This window comes from Canis lupus, chromosome 36 (assembly GCF_048164855.1).
Source record: "Canis lupus baileyi chromosome 36, mCanLup2.hap1, whole genome shotgun sequence".
In the NCBI taxonomy this organism is placed as follows: domain Eukaryota; kingdom Metazoa; phylum Chordata; class Mammalia; order Carnivora; family Canidae; genus Canis; species Canis lupus.
In genome coordinates this window covers 13,023,920-13,045,504 of record NC_132873.1, presented here as the reverse complement: position 1 = coordinate 13,045,504, position 21,585 = coordinate 13,023,920, and the positions used below count along the sequence as shown (strand labels likewise).

The following is a 21,585-nucleotide window of genomic DNA, read 5'->3' as shown; positions in this document are numbered from 1 at the left end:
TAACACATAAATGAACAAACTTTCATTTGGACCTGAACATCTAGCAACTCAAATGGGACATACTGGGAATTGTTTAGAGACCTCTGGGAGTTAGGTTGTTTTTTGCTGTGCCCTTCCACAAAGAGGAGATGCTGCTGTTTGGCATCGGTCTTCATTTCCAGCATCAGAACATGTTGGGGAAAGGCCCTTTCAAAGTGTTTTGATCCCCTTCTACTTCAGTGTCTTCATTTTTCAGCCCATAATTATTATAGATACTTAACTGACTTTTCCTTCCCCAAGTTTTCTACAACTTGCCAATTAATTTCTACAGTTTTGCTCTCCATTCTAGATAATGTTCTTTTCTGACACCTACTTATGAAGAACCGTGCAAAAATTTATAGATGCTGTGTTAGAAAACACTCTCCTTGAGCTTGAGGTAAGAACTGGATCCATGCGGAGACATAAAAATCTCTTTAAAAAAAAGAAGAGAAATAGCTAACATTTACTCTGTGCCAGGTGCTATTCTCTCTAATCAAATCTGTTTTGTAATGAAACTTGTATAGAATCCCCATTTCCTAACAGAGAAGTGAGTATATGAAATTAGACACTGACATGAAAAGATAAAGCGTTAATCAGCAATAGACCTAGAATGCTGGAAGACATACCCTCTGATTTGAACCCAGCATTTTATATGGGATTGTTGTATTGAATTTGTTAAGTAGTAAAGATCCTTAATTTGCAACAAGTACTTTCTACACACAGGTTTTAAAAAGGTTAAAAGGCATTTAAAAGGAGGTGTAACTAGTCCTGGGTATGACACTTACCTTGATTTCCGGACTCTCATTTAGTGAAGGTGAGCCCTGCACACTCAGATCCTGGCTCTCTGAAGGAAGCTCAGCAGTATTTTCAGCAGCACCGTGCTGACCACCACTAAAGTCATTAGGGTATTCTTTCAAAAGCAAGTCCTGTCCTTCAACATTTTTACTGTAGGCTCTAGCAAGAAAATCAAGAAAATACTTAGTTATTACATTACTTCTTGATGTGTTAACATTTTATGAACCCCAAGGTATCACTAAGTCAGTTTAACTTGGTACCTTTCTTTAAACAGTTCTGCCCACAAGATTTTTAAAAGTTCATCTGCTGATCTTCCTGATGCTATCTCAAAGACTTATTTAGTAGTATTTTCTCAGTACTATTTTATGAATTTGCCAAATTATAATAGTGGGTTTGAATTTTTGAGGTTTTGGGGTTTTTTTTGTAATTTTTGTTTTTAAATGAGAAAGGACAGCTACTTGACCTTCACAGTCTTTCTGAGTTCCAGAGTATTCTATATTATAATGTCATCCGTGTAGGACTCGATTCACATTTTCTTCTACTTCTGGAAAGTTATATCTCTGGAATGTGGAGAAAGATGAGAATTGAGTCTCCTATATGTTAAGTCAGCTCTTGGAATAAGGATCTACAACAAATCTGGATATTCTGAGACCTAAATAGAGAAATGGGACTTGTCAGCACAGCCTGCGACTCTTGGTCTCTGGGTTGTGAGTTCAAGCCCCACATTGGGTGTGGGGAGATTACTTAAACATAAAATCTTAAAAAAAACAAAAAGTAACAGCTGACCCTTGAATAACACAGGGGTTAGCACCAACCTCCTTATGTGGTCAAAAATTCACATATAACTTGACTCCCCTGAAACTTAACTACTAATAGCCTACTGTTCACCAGAAGCCTTACTGATAACATAAACAATCTATTCACACCTTTTGTATGCTATATGTAGTATATACTGTATTCTTACAATAAAGTAAGCCAGATAAAGTAAGCTAGATAAAAGAAAATACATTTAGAGGACTGTACTATAAAAAGTCTGTGTATAGGTGGACCCATATAGTTCAAACCTGTGTTTAAGGGTCAGCTGTACTAAGTAAATGAGACATGCCCCCACACTAAATTTAGTGACTATCAGACTTCAACATGATTTTGCTTTGTGAGTTTTGTCTATATTAAAACATAGGTGTAAATATAAAATACCATGGACTTTCTCAAATATATAATTACTGATTATGTTTTTAGGATTTCATTTCCATTCCCCTAAAGTCATATTCAAAGTATTTTAGACCATCTGCCTTTTAGACTGGACAGGTTTCTTGAGAAAAATTTTAAGAACAACATATTTTTTAAGTGGTTATGTTAAAATAGATCACCCAGATTCTAATCCCTAGTGTTTAAGAGTGCATTGAAATGACCTACTTTATGTAGGGAACATTTTCACATTGTTTGCTGAGTTAAATCTATTCTTCAGGCTGACAATAAGCATGAGAAACAGAGCGGAGGAAAATACAGAAACACATTTCATCACTAACCAAAATATATTTATATACTCAGGGAAATGACGTGTTTCACTTCTAGTGCAAAATAACTGATCTTAAACAATATATTTTCTTCCTTTTTAGTGGTCTCTCATTACCATTCAGCATGGATTTCATGGGTCTGGTTTTTAAATTGATAACACCTGCCTGCTGTTTCTTCTATGCCACTTGCTTTGCTCCCATAGTGACCATCTGGCTTGCTCTCTTTCTTCATATTTTTTGTGTCTTAGGGAGAAGACTTCATCAGAAAGATCTTCTACCTGGAATTAGAAATAAAGTTTTCCTTTTATCAGAAACATTTTGAAATATGAGAACAGGTCAAACAATTCCTCATCAAGAGAATATAGGAAGAAAACTCTAAAATAAATCTAAATTGAGAGAACAAAGGTTATGAGATGAGCTTCAGATTCCATAATAAAGGAGTTAACTTTTTTTTTTAAACACAACTTTTTCTCTCTTGGGTCACGTTTGAAGATGTACCTAGATTACAAATAGGTTTACAGTATTGATTGCCCTTTATGGAATACACTGTTCTAGGAATATTATATCAAAGAAAAGTAAAACTGAGAAAAATGAACATCAATTTATCTGGAATTCTAAGACTGGTGATAGTGGTTTAAGAATTTGAGTTTCCTGCCTAGGATCATTCTGAATTAGGGAAGAGCATATTAAAAGAGGAAATGGCATTAAAAAGTTAATTTTGGTAGCTGAAAAACAGAGTCAGGGCATAGATTATGGCAGAAAATGTCTTATATAACGCTGCTTCTACAGAACATCACTTTCAAATTAGTTTGATTATATAGTGTTTTTCTCTGAAATTGTTCCTTTCTTCATATGTAAGTTTTACCTATACAGGCTCACAGTCCCTTTCCCTGCAATTCTAAAACTCTGAAATAAGTGGTTCATAATTCATTGAGTTATATAGCCTGATCTGGCTAAATTCTAGAAATATTTCTCTATAGAAACATTAATATGTGATTATGAGAACTATCCTAGACTTCCTTCTATGTCTTACATGATGTATCCATTACATTCACATTACTTTCTTAGGTCCAAAGTTTTCCAAATTCAAAAGCAGTTTGTTCCCAGTGTTTTGAATATGGCACTGTAGGCTTGAATATTAGGAGTAAATCTCATGCAAAAAAACATGACTCATACTGGGAATGAATGTAGATATTAATGTAAATTCAGCATTACAACAATTCATGTATGCAAATGATATATTTGTGTTTTTCTTTATATATTATTCTTTGTAAACTTGCACAAAAACATTTTTCTAATGAAATTCATATCCTAAATGAAGAACTTTGTTTTCATAAGTGAAAAAAAAATCTGCATGTTAAAGAGCTTATAGTTCCCTTTAGTCTTCAAAAACCAAATTAAGCAGGCTTCATAATATATAATGTGCAATTATCCATAAGTGAAAGGCAACTTACCTCTTCTTCACCTACAGTATATTCATCCAAAGGTTGAAGAACAGCCATCCTCCAGCTGTTGAAGATACAAACCGATTTCAGCTTTTGTTAAATAAGTGTAAGCAACTGCATTCACTAAGCACAGCTAATGCAGTAGTGTTTTCTTTCCTTAGGGCTTCCATAATTCATATGGTTGTATTTTCATACTTTTTTTTTCTTTTTTTAAAGAGTGATTTATCTTGAGAGAAAAAGAGACTTTACTTTTGGTCTTAAAGTAAACAGTCTCTTCTGCATAGCTCTGTTTTATACCTACAAATGTACTAATTTTGAATTAAGTCAGTAGATGCTGAGACAGTGGCTTGGCAGGAAGAGGAGGGGAGAAGAGCTCTGATTTGAGCATTGGCCAATTTCTTTGTGTGAAGACACCCATCATGGCCTCTCAAGTTTAAGCACTGGATCACAGAATTCCTCTGTATTTAAGCAACCAACACAACCGGGTAGCGCCAGCCTTCCAAAATAAATTGAAAAACATTGCTGCAGAACATCAGAACCACAAATGTTACTCCTTACATATTTGGAGAGCTCAACAGATTCATTCATAATACCTCAAAGTAATTAGGAATAAGAACATTTGAAATCAGCTAGAATAGAGATGGGTAGGAATTAACTGTAGTTGTCATGAGCTTATATCTCTGTTTCCAACCTCTTCTATCTACTTTCTCATGCCAGACTGACATTCTTAAGAAACTGCTTTCATCATTGCTAAAAAAAACAAAACAAAACAAAAAAAACTTGACTAACTTCACCGCCAGTAAGCAGCAGATCTGTGTGTGGCATTCTGGGACGTCTATAACTTCTTTTCTAACCATAACTTTATCACCCTACACAAAAATCTCTGTCTCTGGCTTAGCCTTGCACACGTCCATGTGCCTTTGTTGTGGTTTCCCTGTGTAAATTATGTAAATTTTGTTCTTTCTCCCTCCTTCATAATGTCTTCCTAAATCTTCCCACTTATGCATTTAATGTGTGTACTGCTGATTTGACAATAATACATCAAAATCTTATTTTTGTTGTTACAAGTGTTACTGTCCTACAATGTGAATTCCCCTTGCCAAGGTAGTTGCTTTCTTCGAACTCATTGCAATCTTGTGCAAAACTCCATTTTGAAGAGCAAGGATTATTTGTTACTATACTTACATCCCTAAAGTGCCTTTTTGGGCCATGTATATACACATAACATCACTGAATAAAAGACTAAGTACAGAGTAAATCAGTCTTAGGAATTTCCAATTCTTAATAAAAACTGACAAAGTGATAATATATGGCACTTTTAGCATGAGTCATATAAAGGGTTCTTTCACCTATTTCCCTCCATGGTTTTACAAGTAAAGGAAGGGAGAGAGGAGTATCTTCCTTTCATTAATTAAAATTTTAACTTCACCCTAAAAACGTAAATTTATTCAAGAAAAAGAAGAAAGAGAGGAGATAAAAAGATGTAAGTATACATACCTTGGAGTAAGTATTTCCTTATACTGGAGTTTCTCTAACTTCGCTGGCGCAACTAACGACATGGGAATCACGATGTTATCTATGTCATAAGAGCTCTCACTTCTCAGTCTCCGTCGTGCAGTGTTCTGCAGAGTAGGATCACAGTAGTTTTACAACAGTATCTAGTTAGCTGTGCTGATGCCCTCTTCTCGTGAGTTATCCAGTAGGTATACTGCTATACTGTACACGTTCTAAATATATTATGATAGACCTGACCACAAAATGTTAAGAAAAATAAGAAAGACCCTTATCTTCCGTAAAATAGCACAGTCCCTTTTGGCAGGTATACAGTGAAGATTTACATACATATAAGCTTGTTTTTAAGATCATAGAAAATAAGAATGCCTAAAATGTAAAAGACTTATCAAAGAAGTTACCATAAAGCACCCTGAACATCATGGAAATGATCGTTTAACCAACACACTTCCTTATTCAGAAAGACTATGAAATATCTGGTGTACCACTTCGTAAACCTCATTTTTACAACCTTCTTTTATGTGTTCCCGGCCCCTGGGCTTTACAGTTTTTTCTAAACCCTTTTACCTTTTAACCTCTATTCTATGACCAGATGACAAATCAATAAGACCACCACAAATGCTGGATTCCTATTAAACCTCATGGTAAGGAGGAGAGATGGTTATGATAGTTTTTCACACAGGAGGAAAAAAAAAGCCATAATAAAGGATTACTGAGTAATTAGCTCACTAGTTTAAAAAAAATTAAATCATCTATTGCTACCTAATGTCATGTGCTAGTAAAGTAAGACTTTATAGATTAACAATATTCTAAAGTTTTTATCAGCAAGTTTTAAGTCTATAAAGCAATTTTAGAGTTCAGAATACAAAAAAAAAAAAACCTACTTGTGATGATGAATTCTGGGTTCTTGATATAACATTGACATTAGTAACAGCAGTAAAATTGCTATGGGATTCTGGTTCTGTGCGTTGAAAAGCAAATTCTTCAAATCTGGTTCTTTCTCCTGCCATGGAAAGAACCATAGAGAATGTCATACGTTACACAGACAGGTGTTAAAATTACTTTCCTGCTTAGGTAACATAGGATTCCTTTTTTTTTAAATTTATGTATCAAAAAATTAAGGAAATGAAAAAATCTTACCCACAGTTCTGTCACAATTATTTCCATTTTCAGGGGATCCTGATAAGTTTTTATCCAGTACATCTCATTTTTTAAATCTCATCTTTGCCCTTCACTCTGTTCATGTGTTTTCCAATGTCTTATTTGGATGTTAGCCTCCAAAGACATATCTCCTTAATTTTCTCTATTCTTTCATTTTCTTATATCTGACTTTTGTTCTAATTTCTGGGAGATTTCCTTAACTAGATCTTCTGAGCATTCTACTGAGACTTCTAAATTTTTCTAAAAGTTCTTGGCCTGTTATTCATTTATACTGTCCTGTTCTTGTATTTCATCGATGGGTTTTCTCTTTTCTCTGAAGATGTTGATCACAACTTTGCTACTCTTGGTGTTTTCTGTGTTTGTTCCATATTTCCTTTTTCCGTTTGTTTTGATTCCCTAATTTGTGAGTATACATTTATTTGTTCCCTTATTTGCTACCCTTACTTTACTTCTGATCTTAAAAAGTGTTTTCCTTTGTAGTGTAAAATCTAATACCCCATCCATATTTATATTTGTCTAGTTGTTAAAAAAATGTCCTCAGGATCCACATATTGAACTTGGTTTTTGTCTTTTAGGTTTCTTAAATTTGTAAGAGTTTTTCATGTCCTGCACTTGAGGGAGTTATCTAGTTACTTCTTTGTAATGTATAGCATCTTACTTTTCTTCCTGTATTTCCACCAAACTTGAAATTAGATAAATTCAAGTGAAATATTTCAAATCTTAGGTAATGTGATTTTTTTCATAATGAATCTTACTAAGAGACAGAAGTTTTCCTATGTATTAGACATAATCAGTCCTCAACGTAAAATAGTTCAACCTAGGATTTTTCAACTTTATGATGGCCTGAAACTGACAGGAATTCAGTAGCAATCTCATACCTTGAATTTTCACCTTTTTCTGGGCTAGCAGTATGCAGTAGGATACTCATGCCAAGCAGCAACAAGCCATAGCTCCTAGTCGGCCGTGTGATTGCGAAGATAAACAATCAATACACTTAAAACCATTCTCTACCCATAGAACCATGCTGTACTGTTTCAGCAGTCAATAGATTACATGAGATATCCAACACTTTATTATAAAATAGACTTTGTGTTAGGTGATTTTGCCCAACTGTAGGCTAATGTGTTTTTAGCACATTTGAGGCTAACCTGTGGTACTTACTAGGTTAGTGTATTAAATAGTTTTTTGACTCAGGATATTTTCAATTTAACATGGGTTTATTGGGATGTCACCCTGTCATAAGGCAAGAGGAAGATCTGTACATGTAAGTTCTTCAAAAGCTAAGGAGACTCAGCTGTCTTAAGGTTGAGGCACTAGAAAAAACACAGTGAAACCTCTGGTTGTGGCTAGGAGTTTAATTTTGTGCCACACTAGCTCATCAAGTAGTGATTATCAGATAGTGATGGTGGGATTTCTTGAGACAGTGATGAATGTGTTCAGTCCATTAAGTATAGAGTCCAGTACATCTTGAATGCAGTTTCTAAATTACTGGATATATTGACATATTACATCTGGGGAATGAATACCTGACTATATAGTGTTCTGTCCACTGGAACAATGAACAAGAAACAAATAATTTGCCATTTAAAATATGTTTTTGGTAAGTCTCATTTTTTAATCATTGCTTGTAATAATTCTGGAAACTATTTGATAGCCCTAAATCCCCATAACAAACCCCACTCTGTAGTTTCAACAATACCTATTGATCATCTTGGAACTCTTAAGTCTCTAAGGGAAATTGAACTAGTTGGTTGAGTTACATTAGGTGATTCTCATCCAATTTTTCAGAATTCTGAGGAAGCTTCAGTGAACTGTGACCACAGTAACTATCAGAAATGGTAATTTCTAGAAGGTAACTTTGTACTGATGTATTTTGAATCCAGAACACAATGTTGGAGGCTTAAGTTCTGTCCAGAATAGTCAGTAGAAGGTAACTGTAATTAGGGAATATAAGATGGAAATCCTTAATTGCCATAAAGTAGATGAATGCCCAGTCCAGAGAAAATTCTGGACTGACTACATGAATATGCTGTTTAACTTTCATAGAACCATAGATATTTTGTGTAATAGGGACTATTCTGGATTATAAACTTCCATGAAGCAGAGGTTCTATGCAGATCAGAATTTATTTTCAATTTTTAGTTCTAGTGCTCATATCTTCATTTTAACCTACCTAATGCTGTTTCACTCAAGTGTCTTTTCTTTCTTCCCTGGAACAGCTGTGCAGAAGATTCTGACCTTATCTGAGGCTTGCATGTAGGAGAATATCCATTTCTCCACTGATTCAGAGAAGTATTATGTACTAAAACAAATAGAAAGGAAATGTGAAGTTTTCTATAACACATAATGAACATGTTAATTTGTTTTTACTTCCAACATTGCAGAACATTAATTCACCAATTCAGAATTACATGAGAGAAATACTTCTATACCAATATGGAATGCTCCTAAACTGAAAATCCCCATAATAAGATTCCTTAAAAACATCTTCAAGAAGTGCTCAATTTCCTATAGTTGCTCCATTACTTGATGGAGATGAAAAGGAAGGGTAACCTGTTATCAGTCTTCTAAATTACAAAGTTTTATGGGGGAGTTTGGTTCAGGCCTATAAATTTTGGCTGGATATGATCTGAATCCCTTAAATCTGAATCTGTTCACCCTTAAATTTGAGGATAATTCAGGACTGGGGCACCTGGGTGGCTCAGTAGTTGAGCATCTGCCTTCGGCTCAGAGTGTGATCCCAGGGTCCTAGGATTGAGTTCTGCATCGGGTTCTCTGCATGGAGCCTGCTTCTCCCTCTATGTCTCTTTCTTAGTGTCTCTCATGAATAAAATCTTTAAAAAATAAAAATTCAAGATCAAGAATTCTACAAACTTATAAAAGACAGGGACCTCTTGAGAGCAAGAACCAGATTCCATCAAACTGACAGTACAGCACCATTCTTCCACTTTTTAAAAGCACTATATTTTCTAAAACCTCTAGGTCACTTAATATCTCTGTGCCTCAGTTGCCTTATCTATAAAAATAGAGGTAAGAGCAGCTATCATGGGCCTATGAGGATTAAATGAATTAATCCCTGTAATAATCATTAGAAGGATATGACATGATAAATATTCAATAAATGTTAGTTTCATCACCATTGTTCTTGCCTATCTGAACCCCATATTTCCAGTATTGGATTAAAAACCAAATCGGCTTCTTTTTTGAAGGGTTTGGAGATGAAAAAAATGTAGGCCAAAGTGCCAAATTCTCACCAATGCTGAAAAAAAAGATGGTCTACCAACAGTAACTGGGACTCTGATTTCAAGATGGCAAAGCACCCTAAAAATAATCGACAAAAGTTTTAGACATACGCACAGATCTGCGCATAGACATCCACATTAGCAAGCAGTAAAAGAGAACTTGTACATAAAGCAGAATTTGGGAGGAATCCCTGTAAGAAAGACTGATACATGGAACTGGAAGAACAAATGGTGCAAAAGCAGGGAAAGTGCTGCCATAAAAATATGATCACATGCTGTTACCTGGAGGAAAGGGAAATGGAGCTGGACAATTACCTGGACGGATATTCTCTGATAGGCTGACTACACATGCCAACTCCTCAGCCACACTCCTGGAGATTATCTGCCTTAATAGGTAACAAAATCTGAGAGTCTTGAGCAGAAAAAGGAATGGGTGGAGAGAAAGCAATGTCCAAGTGCCTCACTTTGAAATACATCCTGCCTGTCCCTAACTGCTTCTGAAAATAGTATTGAGTGCAAATGTCTACCCCACCTACGAAAAGGATCCCGTAAATAACAGTGGCAGAATTCTTAACAGTGAATGTCAACGTTAAAGCTGAGAACACGGCTCCAAAAACCTGACTACGAACACCATAAAAAACAAGAGGTACAAACAAATGAACCCTCTCAAGAAAGAGTGGGTGGATTCACAGAATACAAATAGCAAGTCTTTAAAACAACTAACATTGCCAAAAGAAACAGGCAAAAGAGGTTCTTTTAGGAAAACTTAAGAAATGGGAAATATAATTGTTCAAGTGTTAAGAACCATCACCGACCGCTGAATAATAGAATGGACATGGCTGGACATGACCATCGGTGGGTCAGGCAGGAACGGTGCAACTCCAAGCAATAGAGTGGTGGAAATATGGGGGAGGAAGGACAACCCAAAACGGGGCAACACAGAAGGAGAGGCAATGGTAGACAAAAAAATTTCTGAAAGATTTCAAGAGCTCATGAGTGTCAGATGGGGAAAAAAAATCTTAATCATACATTACTTTATAATAAAGATAACCTAAAAGTTACGAGAAAAGGGATAAAGATTACTGCAAAGAAAGAAATGACAGAGCAAAGCTAGACGCTGGAAAACGGAACATTGACTTTAGAGAGCTCAGGGAGGCGCACCGGGTGGCTCTGTGGTTTGAGCGCCCGCTCAGTTCTGCTCCGGTTGTGCGATCAAGCCCTTGTCAGACTGCACTGAGCTTGGAGTCCGCTTGGGACTCTCCCTCTCCGTCTGCCTCTCTCAGAGAAATCTTTTCAAAAATAGAGAGCTCAGGGAAAATGGCAGAATTCCAAGATGGCCCCCACGATTTCTTACCAACAGGACACAGAGAAAGCAAAATAAATTGGCAGGCCTAACTCATTTCTAGAAAGGGGTGACTAGGATTGTGAGAGGTTTTTAAATGTAGAACACGCCTGGAACGGGCAGGTGATCCAACAATGCCCTCTCTCGTTTTAATGGAAACATTTCTGGAGTGTTTTTAAAGCAAACTGGAAGCCCATTCACCTCTTCTAAAAGCAATTCACCACCTTCCTTGTTTTCTAAAAGCAAATCAATCTTTTTGAAGAAACTTCAATCTTCCCTAAGGTGGTACTTTTTACTGAATTTTACTTACGTTTTCTTTACACTTATTTACCCTTAGTATCTTGTAAGGTTGCGATGGACTCTTGAAGCAATAGGAAATACGACAATTCAGAATCAAACTACACCTGCTTATAGCCTTTCGTTCTTGGTCTCCAAAATCCTCTCCTGAATTCTATCCGAAAACACACCTTGACCCAGTAGTATCTTTCCTATCTCCTGCCTTCCCTTTCATAGAGGGCTAATTCTATGCCAGGCACTGTGTTATACACCTTGGGGACACCGGTGAGCAAAACCAGTCATGATCTTTGTGGCTAATGGAGATTACAGACGTTGTCTCAAGAACTACAATGTGTAACAGAAAAGTACTAATTAGAGAAGTTAATGGGAGTATATAACAGTAAAAGAGCTCTAGGAAAAGAACCCCAGGTAAAGTGACAGTTTTCAAATATGAACAGAACTACCTGATGGCAAGGGGAAGGAAGAGAGAATGGTATGTACAAAGGCCCAAAGCAATGGGGAGCCAGACGAATTTGGTAGTTGGAAGAGCAGTTAGTGTAGAGCAGGGAATATGGTGAAAAAGAACCATGAGCAAGGAGTCCTCCTCCTGGGTGGGTAGTGCTACAGGGGTCCCCCAGGATATTCCCTCTGTCAGATATTTTAAGGAATGGGGCCGGGGAGCAGATGTGACATATTTTGAAGAGATCAACTAGCTACAGGGATTGGAAAAATAACTGGGCTATTTCAAGGAGCGCAGATAAAGGCTCATTAGGCTGGACTGTGAACATGATAGAGTGTAGACAGGAGCATGTTTGAAACAAATGAGTAAGATTGCACTGACGGTGGATTTAGATATGAGCATGTGCAGGGGAAGAGGCCTGAGACCTAGGTCTTGGCTTCCTGGGGTGGGTTGTGGTGCCACTGTTCCACTCAAAACACACTTCATTTTGACATAGTGTCAGACTAACAGAAGACTTGGAATAGTAAAAGAAGTCCCTTATACCCTTTATTCAGATTCCACAAATGTTAAGTTTATCGTATTTATTTTTCTGAACTCCGATGAAACTACGTTGCTGACACAATGTCCCTCTCAATATGTCAACATGTATTTTTCAAAAACCAGGGCATTCTCACATCACACACAACTGACAAATCAATACTATTAACTATGGAATCATTCAAATTTCACTAGTTATTCCTATAATGTTCTTTGTAGAAGATTCTATTCACTGCATTTAGTTATCACATGTCTGGAGTTTTCTTATATCTGAAACAGTTTCACTGTCCTATGTCTTTCATGACTGCATATTTTGATGAGTACAGCCCTTAAGTGGCTTTGCTCCTATTTTCTCAGAATGGGCAACCAATCATTCACTCTTCAACCCACTACAATTTGTCTTTTCCCTACTTGTTACCTGAAGTCAGCTGTGCTTTCTTAAAATTCTTCTGGATACATAAAAGCGCCACGGCAAAGCAGACAAACATCCATCTACTTACCTTCACACACTTCACATTTACCCTAAAATACCAGACATTTTGTATATACTTGAACACATCACACTGTTTTATGTCTCCATGACAAATCACGTTTGTTTCCATTTTAAAACCAATAGGGCCCCCCAGTATTTGAATCACCTAGGACTTGTTAGAAATGCAGAATCAGACCCCATTCCAGACCTACTGAGTCAGAAACTGCATTCTAACACTCCTCAAGTAATTTGTACATAGAAGTTTGAGGAACAATGATTTGGAACACTTGACTCTTCTAAATTCCAACTAAGTATGTAAAGCTACGTTTGGCATCACCATCTTTCTCGAGTCTTCTTGCCCATTCCCCCATCATCCTTATCCCTCCCTTCCTCTAGGTAGAGAGTTACACACTGCCTTTTTTAGACTTTTTATCCTATCTGTGGCCACATCATTTTAATAGTTATTTGTATGTCTGCTTCCTCCTATTACACCTTATAATTTCTTTGATTCCCTATGATTCACCTTTGATTCTTCAGCACTGAACAGTCTGCCTGGCACAGAGTAAGTGGTCAATAAATACTGAACTCTAGTTTTGCTTAATTCTACAGAAATCGCTAACAACAAATAATAATGACCAGCTTTTTCAGACTTGCATATGTAGAATGAAATCTAATTAATGCATAATTATTTGGGTTGGGAGAGAAGGGAAAGAAAACAAGGGAGGTGAAGTTGGGATACAATAGAATATACTTCACTGATTTGCCTAATAATTGTAGCATTCATCTGTCTTCCATTCCTAGCTCTTAATTCCCCATTACTAGCATGTCATTACATTATTGATATGTTACTATTAATACTGTGCCTAACACATTTATGCTGCCTTATCTTTTTAAGTCAGATAAATAACAACATTAGAAATAATATAATCACCTAATCTCTTATCTAATAGCATATAATTTCATTTTTGTATATTCCTTCCAGTCATACACATGCATATATTTCATATTTACATTTAAAATGTAATTCCATTTAAATCCACGTACAACTGTAGTTTTCGAATTTGAGAATTCACTCCTCATTGTTATTTTTTCAGATGGAAGCCCAACATTCTTCTTGTTACCGATAATATGATTTAACTATGCTAGCTGTTAGAGCTAGTTGTTATCATGATATTTCAATTATGGTCATTCTTAAAATAAGCACCTTCATGTATACATTTTTTCTTTAAAAATTAGTCTCAGTATAGATTCAAAGTAGTAGAATTATATCATGAAAAAGTACCTGAACATAACCTATATTTTTCTGTATTTCTTTAGTCTTTTTTCCCTAAGCATAGACAACTGCTCCTTGTTCTTAGTGCTTTCAACTTTTAAAAAACTTTTTTTCTGTGAAAAAATTTCAACAAACACAAAGAAGAGAAGAATGAACTCTGTTGTACCTACCATTCATCATCAACAATTAAACTGGTGACTAATCTCGTTTCATCTCTCTCCCCACTGTTTCTTTGCTAGCCTATTTTAAAACAAATCCTAGACATCCTATCTTGTATCTTGTCATCTACAGATATGTGAGCCTGAATTTCTAACAAACAGATTGTGTATGTCTATGTAACCACATGCATTATCATCTAACAAAGTTCATTAATATTCAGCAGCCATGCGTGTTCAAATTTCACTGATTATCTCAAAAACTGCATGTTTATACAGCTGAGTTGTTCAAATCAGGATCCCCAAAAGACTCACACATTGCATTTGATTGGTAGAAGAATGAACATTTTTACATGGTTATTAATCATAACATACAGAGAATTAACACATTTTTGTCCTTTCTACTACTTGGCGTTCTTTGATGTTTCCATCCCCACATGAACTTTTAAGATATTTTTAAAAGCTGCATGTTCCATTGTGTTAGTGAACCATATCTCAATATGCTCTTTAAGTTGTTTCCAGTTTTTCATTAACACAAATAATGGTGAAACGAATAGACTTGTAAATAGAGGTGGTTTTTATATTTAGTATTAGACTAGGTTATTAGAAATGGTTTTATGGGTCAGAATACAGAGTTAACAGTTTAATAACATATGCACAACTAAACCGTTGTTTTTCCTTAATGAACTTAATAAAAAAAAGGCATAGTTTAAAAGCACTATAATTTCATAGTACTTCACAAAAGGTTTGTATTCTTAATGCTACCTAAAATATTTGAGGGTCCTGGTCTTATTACACGCAGTCTTGCCAGAATTGATGATTATAATGTTTAAATGTCCTAATGTATCAGAAAAAAATAGTAAATAGCAGAGTGTCTACACATAAGCACTCAATAAATTTTACTTGTGATTATCATTTTCACGATCATAATCATTAAATACATCTGGTTTTCTTCTAATTCTTTTAAGACAGCACTTTTAACATTTAACTCTTTAATCCATCTAGAATGTATTTAATGTTCATTCACCTTAAATTTATTTTAACGTGCTGTATGAGGTAGAGATACCTTTTTTCCCAAAAAATTCATTGATTAATATTATAATCCACTGATTTTAGAAGAAACTTAGTTGTTTAAAACATGGACTCTGAGCCAGACTGCTTGGACTTGAATCCTGGCCCTAACACTACTCAAACGTGACTCTGGGAAATTAGTCAAGGAGTAAAATAACAATACTTTATACAAGGTTGTATAGATTAATGAAATCAACAAACATAAAGCCCTTCAGCCAATAGTGGTGCATAAGGAGTACTTTGTAAGAATTACTGTTATTTATTGATGAGGCCATCCTTCCTATACTGATAGGAAAAACTATCTTTTTATCAAATAATGGACAGTTGGGTCTGTCTCTAGGTTACTTAGTTCCATTGATCTGGCTTTCATCAATACCACAATATTTTAATGATTATAGCTGTATAATTTTGATATCTGACACCTCTTTCTTACTGATCTTTTAAAAAGTTTATTAACTATTCAACATTTTCTCTCTCACATAAACTTCAGAATAACTTTGTTCTAAAACAAAAGAAGATTACCTCTATGATTCTTAGTTACATTATAAATTAAACTGGGAAAAAATAGCATCTTAAATTCCAATACTGCCCTTTTTTTTTTTTTAAAGTGGGCTCCATGCTAGATGTGGAGCCCAATGTGGGGCTTGAAATTTGGACCCTGAGATCAAGACCTAAGCTGAGATCAAGAGCTGGACACTTGGGGATCCCTGGGTGGCTCAGCGGTTTAGTGTCTGCCTTTGGCCCAGGGCGTGGTCCTGGAGTCCCAGGATCAAGTCCCACATCTGGCTCCCTGCATGGAGCCTGCTTCTCCCCCTGCCTGTGTCTCTGCCTCTATGTCTCTCATCAATAAATAAATAAAATCTTAAAAAAAAAAAAAAGAGCTGGACACTTAACTGACTGAGCCACCCAAGTGCTCCAGACAATACTGTCTTCTGATAGAAACAGGGTATTTTTCTCTATAGGCACATATTCTTGGGTTCCTTAGTATACTTTTTAAGTTTTCTTCATGTAGGTCCTTACTAAGTTTAATTAATCCTAGATATTTTGTATTTTCATTGTCAATGTGTCTAGTATAATTCCTTACGTATTCTAACTGGTTATCACTGGTATTTATAAAAGCTGCTGATTTTTATAAATTATTTTAAAATTGGGGGATCTCTGGGTGGCTCAGTGGTTTAGCACCTGCCTTTAGCCCAGGGTGTGATGCTGGGGCCCCGGGATCGAGTCCCACATCGGGGTCCCTGCGTGGAGCCTGCTTCTCCCTCTGCCTGTGTCTCTGCCTCTCTCTCTCTCTCTCTGTGTCTCTCATGAATAAATACAGAAAATCTTAAAAAAAAAAAAAAACCTAAAAAAATTATTTTAAAATCTGCTACTTTTCAGAACTTCAATTCTACAGGCATTGAGTTGATTCATGAGTCTTTGAGGTAGATGATTATTTCATCTAGGAATAATTTTTCTTAGTTTGTATGACTTTTTTAATATTAAGAAGAGTTTAGCTTTGTATATGGTCAAAACATGTTGATATTTTTCTTCTTCTGATGGATTCCAAACACAGACGATGTCCCCACCCCCATCCATAGTACTCATAACTATTTCATTATAATGCAAGTTTTATTTTGTAATTTTAGTGTTTTAATTCTTCAAATTCTTGGAACCAACTAGAAATTTATTCTGATACATGGTATGAAACAAGTATGTAAACAAAATTTCCCCCAAAAGATTAACAATGCTCTTCAATGAATAGTTCTCCATGTTCTCATTCATTTCTAATTCTTCTTTTATATAATAAAGTATAAGCTATAGAATTTGCTTCACCAATTTACTTTACTAAATGTACATGAAATCTGTGATAATAACTATTACAGATTTTTGTCATGTTTCCGTATGTGGTTAGGATAGATTCTCTTAATACTTTTTTCTAGCAGTTACTTTTGTATTTTCCCATTTATTTTTCCCAATGGGCTTTACAATTATTTTGTTAAGTTAACCAAATTAGAACTATTAGAACTTTGAGTAACATTTCCTTAAATATATAAACCAAGAGGAAGAACTGATATCCTTCCTATCATCCAGGAATGCTGTTTCTCCAAGTGCATTTAGATTTCCTTTTATATTTATCAGTATTTCATAATTTTCATTCAATGAGTATCACATTTTTGTGATAAGTATCACAGATTACTCCTGTGTATTTTCTATTTGTGTGTGTATATGTGTGATTTGTAAAAAGTGAATATTAAAAATTAAGGATTTACATTTTGTTCCTTTGTTAAATTTTATTTCCTTAGAAAGCAAAAACAGTATCTGAAAGATATAAAAGGCATATAAAGTACAAGATTTGTAAATGACATACCAGGTGATGGAGATATGACACAGTCTCCTACAAATTTATTTTCAGCAAGATCTCCTTTTATTTCAGTCTTTTTAAACAATGTTTCAAAGTGAAAATGAAGAGGCACATCTGGAAAAATAGAGTAATAAAAAAGTACTTTTAGTGAATAACACTCTTTATAGATTCTAATATTAAGATTGCTTTCTCTAACTAGCATATAAGCTTAGAAAAATAAGCAAAAACTTAAAATGTCACAACTATCAAAAATGGCAAAATACTCTCTCCAAGCATATAGATAACTATGTTTTGGAAATAATGGATTATATGCACTAAGTAAACAAAAACTCTAATGATGAATAATTGGTCATAAACCAAAATAATAGATAATATGATCAAAATTGAAAGTATTAAGTATGATTCCCAGAATGGGATAAGTGCATCCAAAGGTCTTGAATAAAACATACAGCCAAGCCTGGCTAACTCTAAGTCATTTCCACCCCACCCCCACAAACTTTACATTTGAAATAATGAGGTTTCTAAAAGTTCAAATGCTACCTTTTATGTAGACACCATGTTTCGTATATTCTTAGTTTACTAGTATTATGAATCACAAAATATACTTTTACTAAGATTAAAACACATTTACAGACTAGGTCTCTTCCTTTAGAGACTTAGATGTTCAATTCACTGTATTTATATTCTATATTCTCACAACCAAAAGAGAAGCTATATAATAAAGTAGATGTACTTCACATTAATTGAAATTTTTTTTTTTCAATCAAGAGTGAAAAAACAGGGGGATCCCTGGGTGGCTCAGTGGTTTGGCACCTGTCTTTGGCCAAGGGAGTGATCCTGGAGTCCTGGATCAAGTCCCCCATCAGGCTCCCTGCATGAAGCCTGCTTCTCCCTCTGCCTGTGTGTCTCTGCCTCTCTCTCTGTGTGTGTCTCTCATGAATAAATAAATAAAATCTTAAAAAAAAAAAGAATGCAAAAACAAAACCATCTCCAAAAGCATTTAATACAGACACCTAAACTTCTTCCTAAGAAACAAATATTTTATAAAGTAGTTGATGAATTCAAAGTTTTGCTACTGAAAAAAATAATTACAAACATAAATCATAACCCATCCAGAATGGGTCTGGATTTTAAACAAAGAAGTATCTCTCCCTCAAATGACTTATTTTATTTTATTTTATGTTATTTTATTTTTCAAATGATATATTTTAATAATAGGTCCATACTCAAGTGTGGAAAAATATACAAAACAAAACAAAACAAAAAAATTCATGAGTTTCAACATGGAATCTGTCCCAAAGGGACGGAACAGAGGTAGGAAAGCTTTCAATCCAAACACTATATACTATGATCATGCAAAAAGTACATAACAAAGTGAAACTAAAATTACAAATTAAACATGTTATTTAAACATTTCAGGAACCCAATATTTTCCAATTACTAAAACATAAGTTTATTTCTCCAAAGAAATATCATTTACTTTTATAAAGAAAATATCTATTCCACCACTGTTCTTCATGGGTTGTGAGAAAAGATGATATAACTAGAGAAGGCCCTTTTTTCTACCCATATACCTTGAGCTTTTATAAGAATATTTTATAACTCTTCAGTACACTTACTAGTTTACATTTCAGTTGTCTTAAACTAGAAATCAAGAAGAAATGAATAACCTAATTAGTAGGTGGGGAAGTTAATCTTAACTTATTGGAAGGGACATAAGAGGATTAAGTGAAGGATGATTATTACACCAGCTCTCAGGGTTTTATCATCAGAGAAACAAATGTACTGTGAGAAAACAGAAAGCCAGTGAAGAGTAAAGGTTAGGAGTGTGGCTCTGGAGTATTACTACCTCACATTAAATCCTGCCTCCAACATTTATTAGCTGTATAATCTTGGAGTAGTAATTTAACATCGCTAAGCTTCAATCTTCTTGTATGGAAGATAGAGAGGACAACAGTATATATTCTCATAGGACTGTTGGAAGAATTAAACAAGAAAATGTAATATGCTTATAGGTATGCCAAGCTCAAATGTTAGCTGCATTACCATTGTTATATTTATATTGTTTCTTTCTGCTATTAAATTTTCCTCAAAGATGGAATAACATAGTTCCTGCCAAGAACTTAATTCTAAGTATAGAGTAGCTAAGAAACCACTCAAATATTGGTTAAAAAAAAAAAATCAAACAAAGATTCTCAGGACTCAGGGCAGGAATAGGTACAGAGTATAGTGCTTTACAAAGAGAAGCAGTCCCTGAGGATTAAAACCAAAAGCAAAAAAGGAAACAAATCCATTTGAGATGTCTTCCCTTAAAGAGAAGAACCCGAGATAACTAGTGTGAAGAGTGTTTCCTTTTTTACCCAGTATTTACTTCAGTTCAATACAGAAACAACTAGAGGGACGCATGGCTGGCTCAGAAAAGCATGCAACTCTTGATCTTGGGGTTGTGAGTTTGAGCCCCACGATGGATGTAGAGATTACTAAAAAAATAAACTTTAAAAAAAAAAGGAAACAACTGGAATGGTTCCAACATAAATCAAGAACTAAAAACTTAAAGGGATGTGGGGCTGTACGTGCCTTATTTGCTCAGTTATAGATTATAGATTTTCTTGTGGTTCAAAAGCTAATGATGGGCAATATCATATAGCAGAGAAAAGTCTGTGCAAAACAACGTATTAGGGAAAAAAATACTGACAATGTGAAAACGTTTCAACAGCATAGTCACTTTATCAATAAAATTCTAAGAATTTAACACTGAAAAGATCAAAAGCCAGTTATTTCCTATTGTAACTCAAAATGGTTTCCAAGGAATTTAAGAACCAACTTGCAAAGATCGAACATTAACTCACAGGATTAATTCCTCATTGAAAACCGTTCAGTTCTAATATCCATAATATCCAGTGGCAAAATAATTGTTAAAATTTTATTAGATTTCTTGTATCTACAGGATTAGACTCACCACAGAAAACATTCAGAGTTGCTTAGAAATTTTTTTAGAAGTAGGCTTACCTGATGGCAATGATAGGACAGAATGGAAAGAAGAGTCCAATTCTGATACATGTTCTCTTAATATCTGAGATTTTGAATTGTGTTCACAGCTACTCCAAGTTGAAGCTGATTGCAAGCAGGGCATTTGTGTAGTATTTAAAAACGTGGTTTCTTTTGAAGGCAAAGTCTACAAGGAAAAACAAAAGACTTCATTTTTGCTTAAAAACTGAATCAGAGAAGATATAACGGTTATAAAGCACAGTATCTGAAAGACACCAGAGAGTCCTGGTTCGGTAAGTCACCTTAGAGAAAACACTTGAAAATGGCAAACGGTATATGAGAGAAGTTATTAAAGGTCATAAATGGGATGAGATTTCACTAATCCCTTTTCAGTTTTTCAAAAGGAAGAGCAACGTCTGTGAAAATAGGTCTCTCCCTCACCTTACAAAATCACAATAAAGAGAAATGAGATTGAGAAATGCTGGGTTAAAAGAGAATAGCTACATCCCACATTAGTGAGAACTCTAAGTGATGGTGAGCAGGTGCTATGTTAACATTAAGAACTGTGCATACTGTTTTCCTCCTTGCAATATTACAATCGATGAATGAGACTGGAATCTCTTCCTTAAATTCCAATGCCAGACAATATCTACATTGGAATAACTGTGAAGTACTATGAGCACTGTACATGTTTACACTAAGTAAAAATTTAATACATTAAAAAAGATATGTATAAAACACACACTATGTTAACATGAGTTTGTGTTTCTGAAAATAAAGATTTGAGTGCAAGAATCTTAAGAAAACCATGTTGCTAAATAAAAAAAAAAGTATGTGCTACATTAAGAAATACATGTTCTGTTTAAAAACTGGATTTTAAATTATTTTTTTCTAGTTATAAAATTAGTATACAAAGAAAAGATCTATACAATAGATAAAACATTTTAAAAAATTAATTGAGCTCACTTGTATTCCTT

At 34.8% G+C, this 21,585-nt stretch overlaps 1 protein-coding gene across 11 annotated transcripts in view; it reads right to left on the bottom strand.

Moving 5' to 3' along the window:
- Positions 1–21,585, bottom strand: part of KANSL1L (KAT8 regulatory NSL complex subunit 1 like) — a 130,808-nt gene that overhangs the window by 1,791 nt on the left and 107,432 nt on the right. For 9 of the 11 annotated variants that reach the window (XM_072812614.1, XM_072812607.1, XM_072812615.1 and 6 more), the window contains 8 exons: positions 20,630–20,795; positions 17,627–17,734; positions 8,622–8,750; positions 6,172–6,290; positions 5,273–5,397; positions 3,785–3,839; positions 2,496–2,608; positions 804–972 (listed from right to left, as the gene is read on the bottom strand). In XM_072812614.1, the coding sequence (XP_072668715.1) occupies positions 804–972; positions 2,496–2,608; positions 3,785–3,839; positions 5,273–5,397; positions 6,172–6,290; positions 8,622–8,750; positions 17,627–17,734; positions 20,630–20,795 (984 nt within the window). Of the gene's footprint in view, positions 1–803; positions 973–1,276; positions 1,374–2,495; positions 2,609–3,784; positions 3,840–5,272; positions 5,398–6,171; positions 6,291–8,621; positions 8,751–17,626; positions 17,735–20,629; positions 20,796–21,585 lie in introns of those variants that run through there. The other 2 variants (XR_012024689.1, XM_072812617.1) reach the window with 2 other exon arrangements.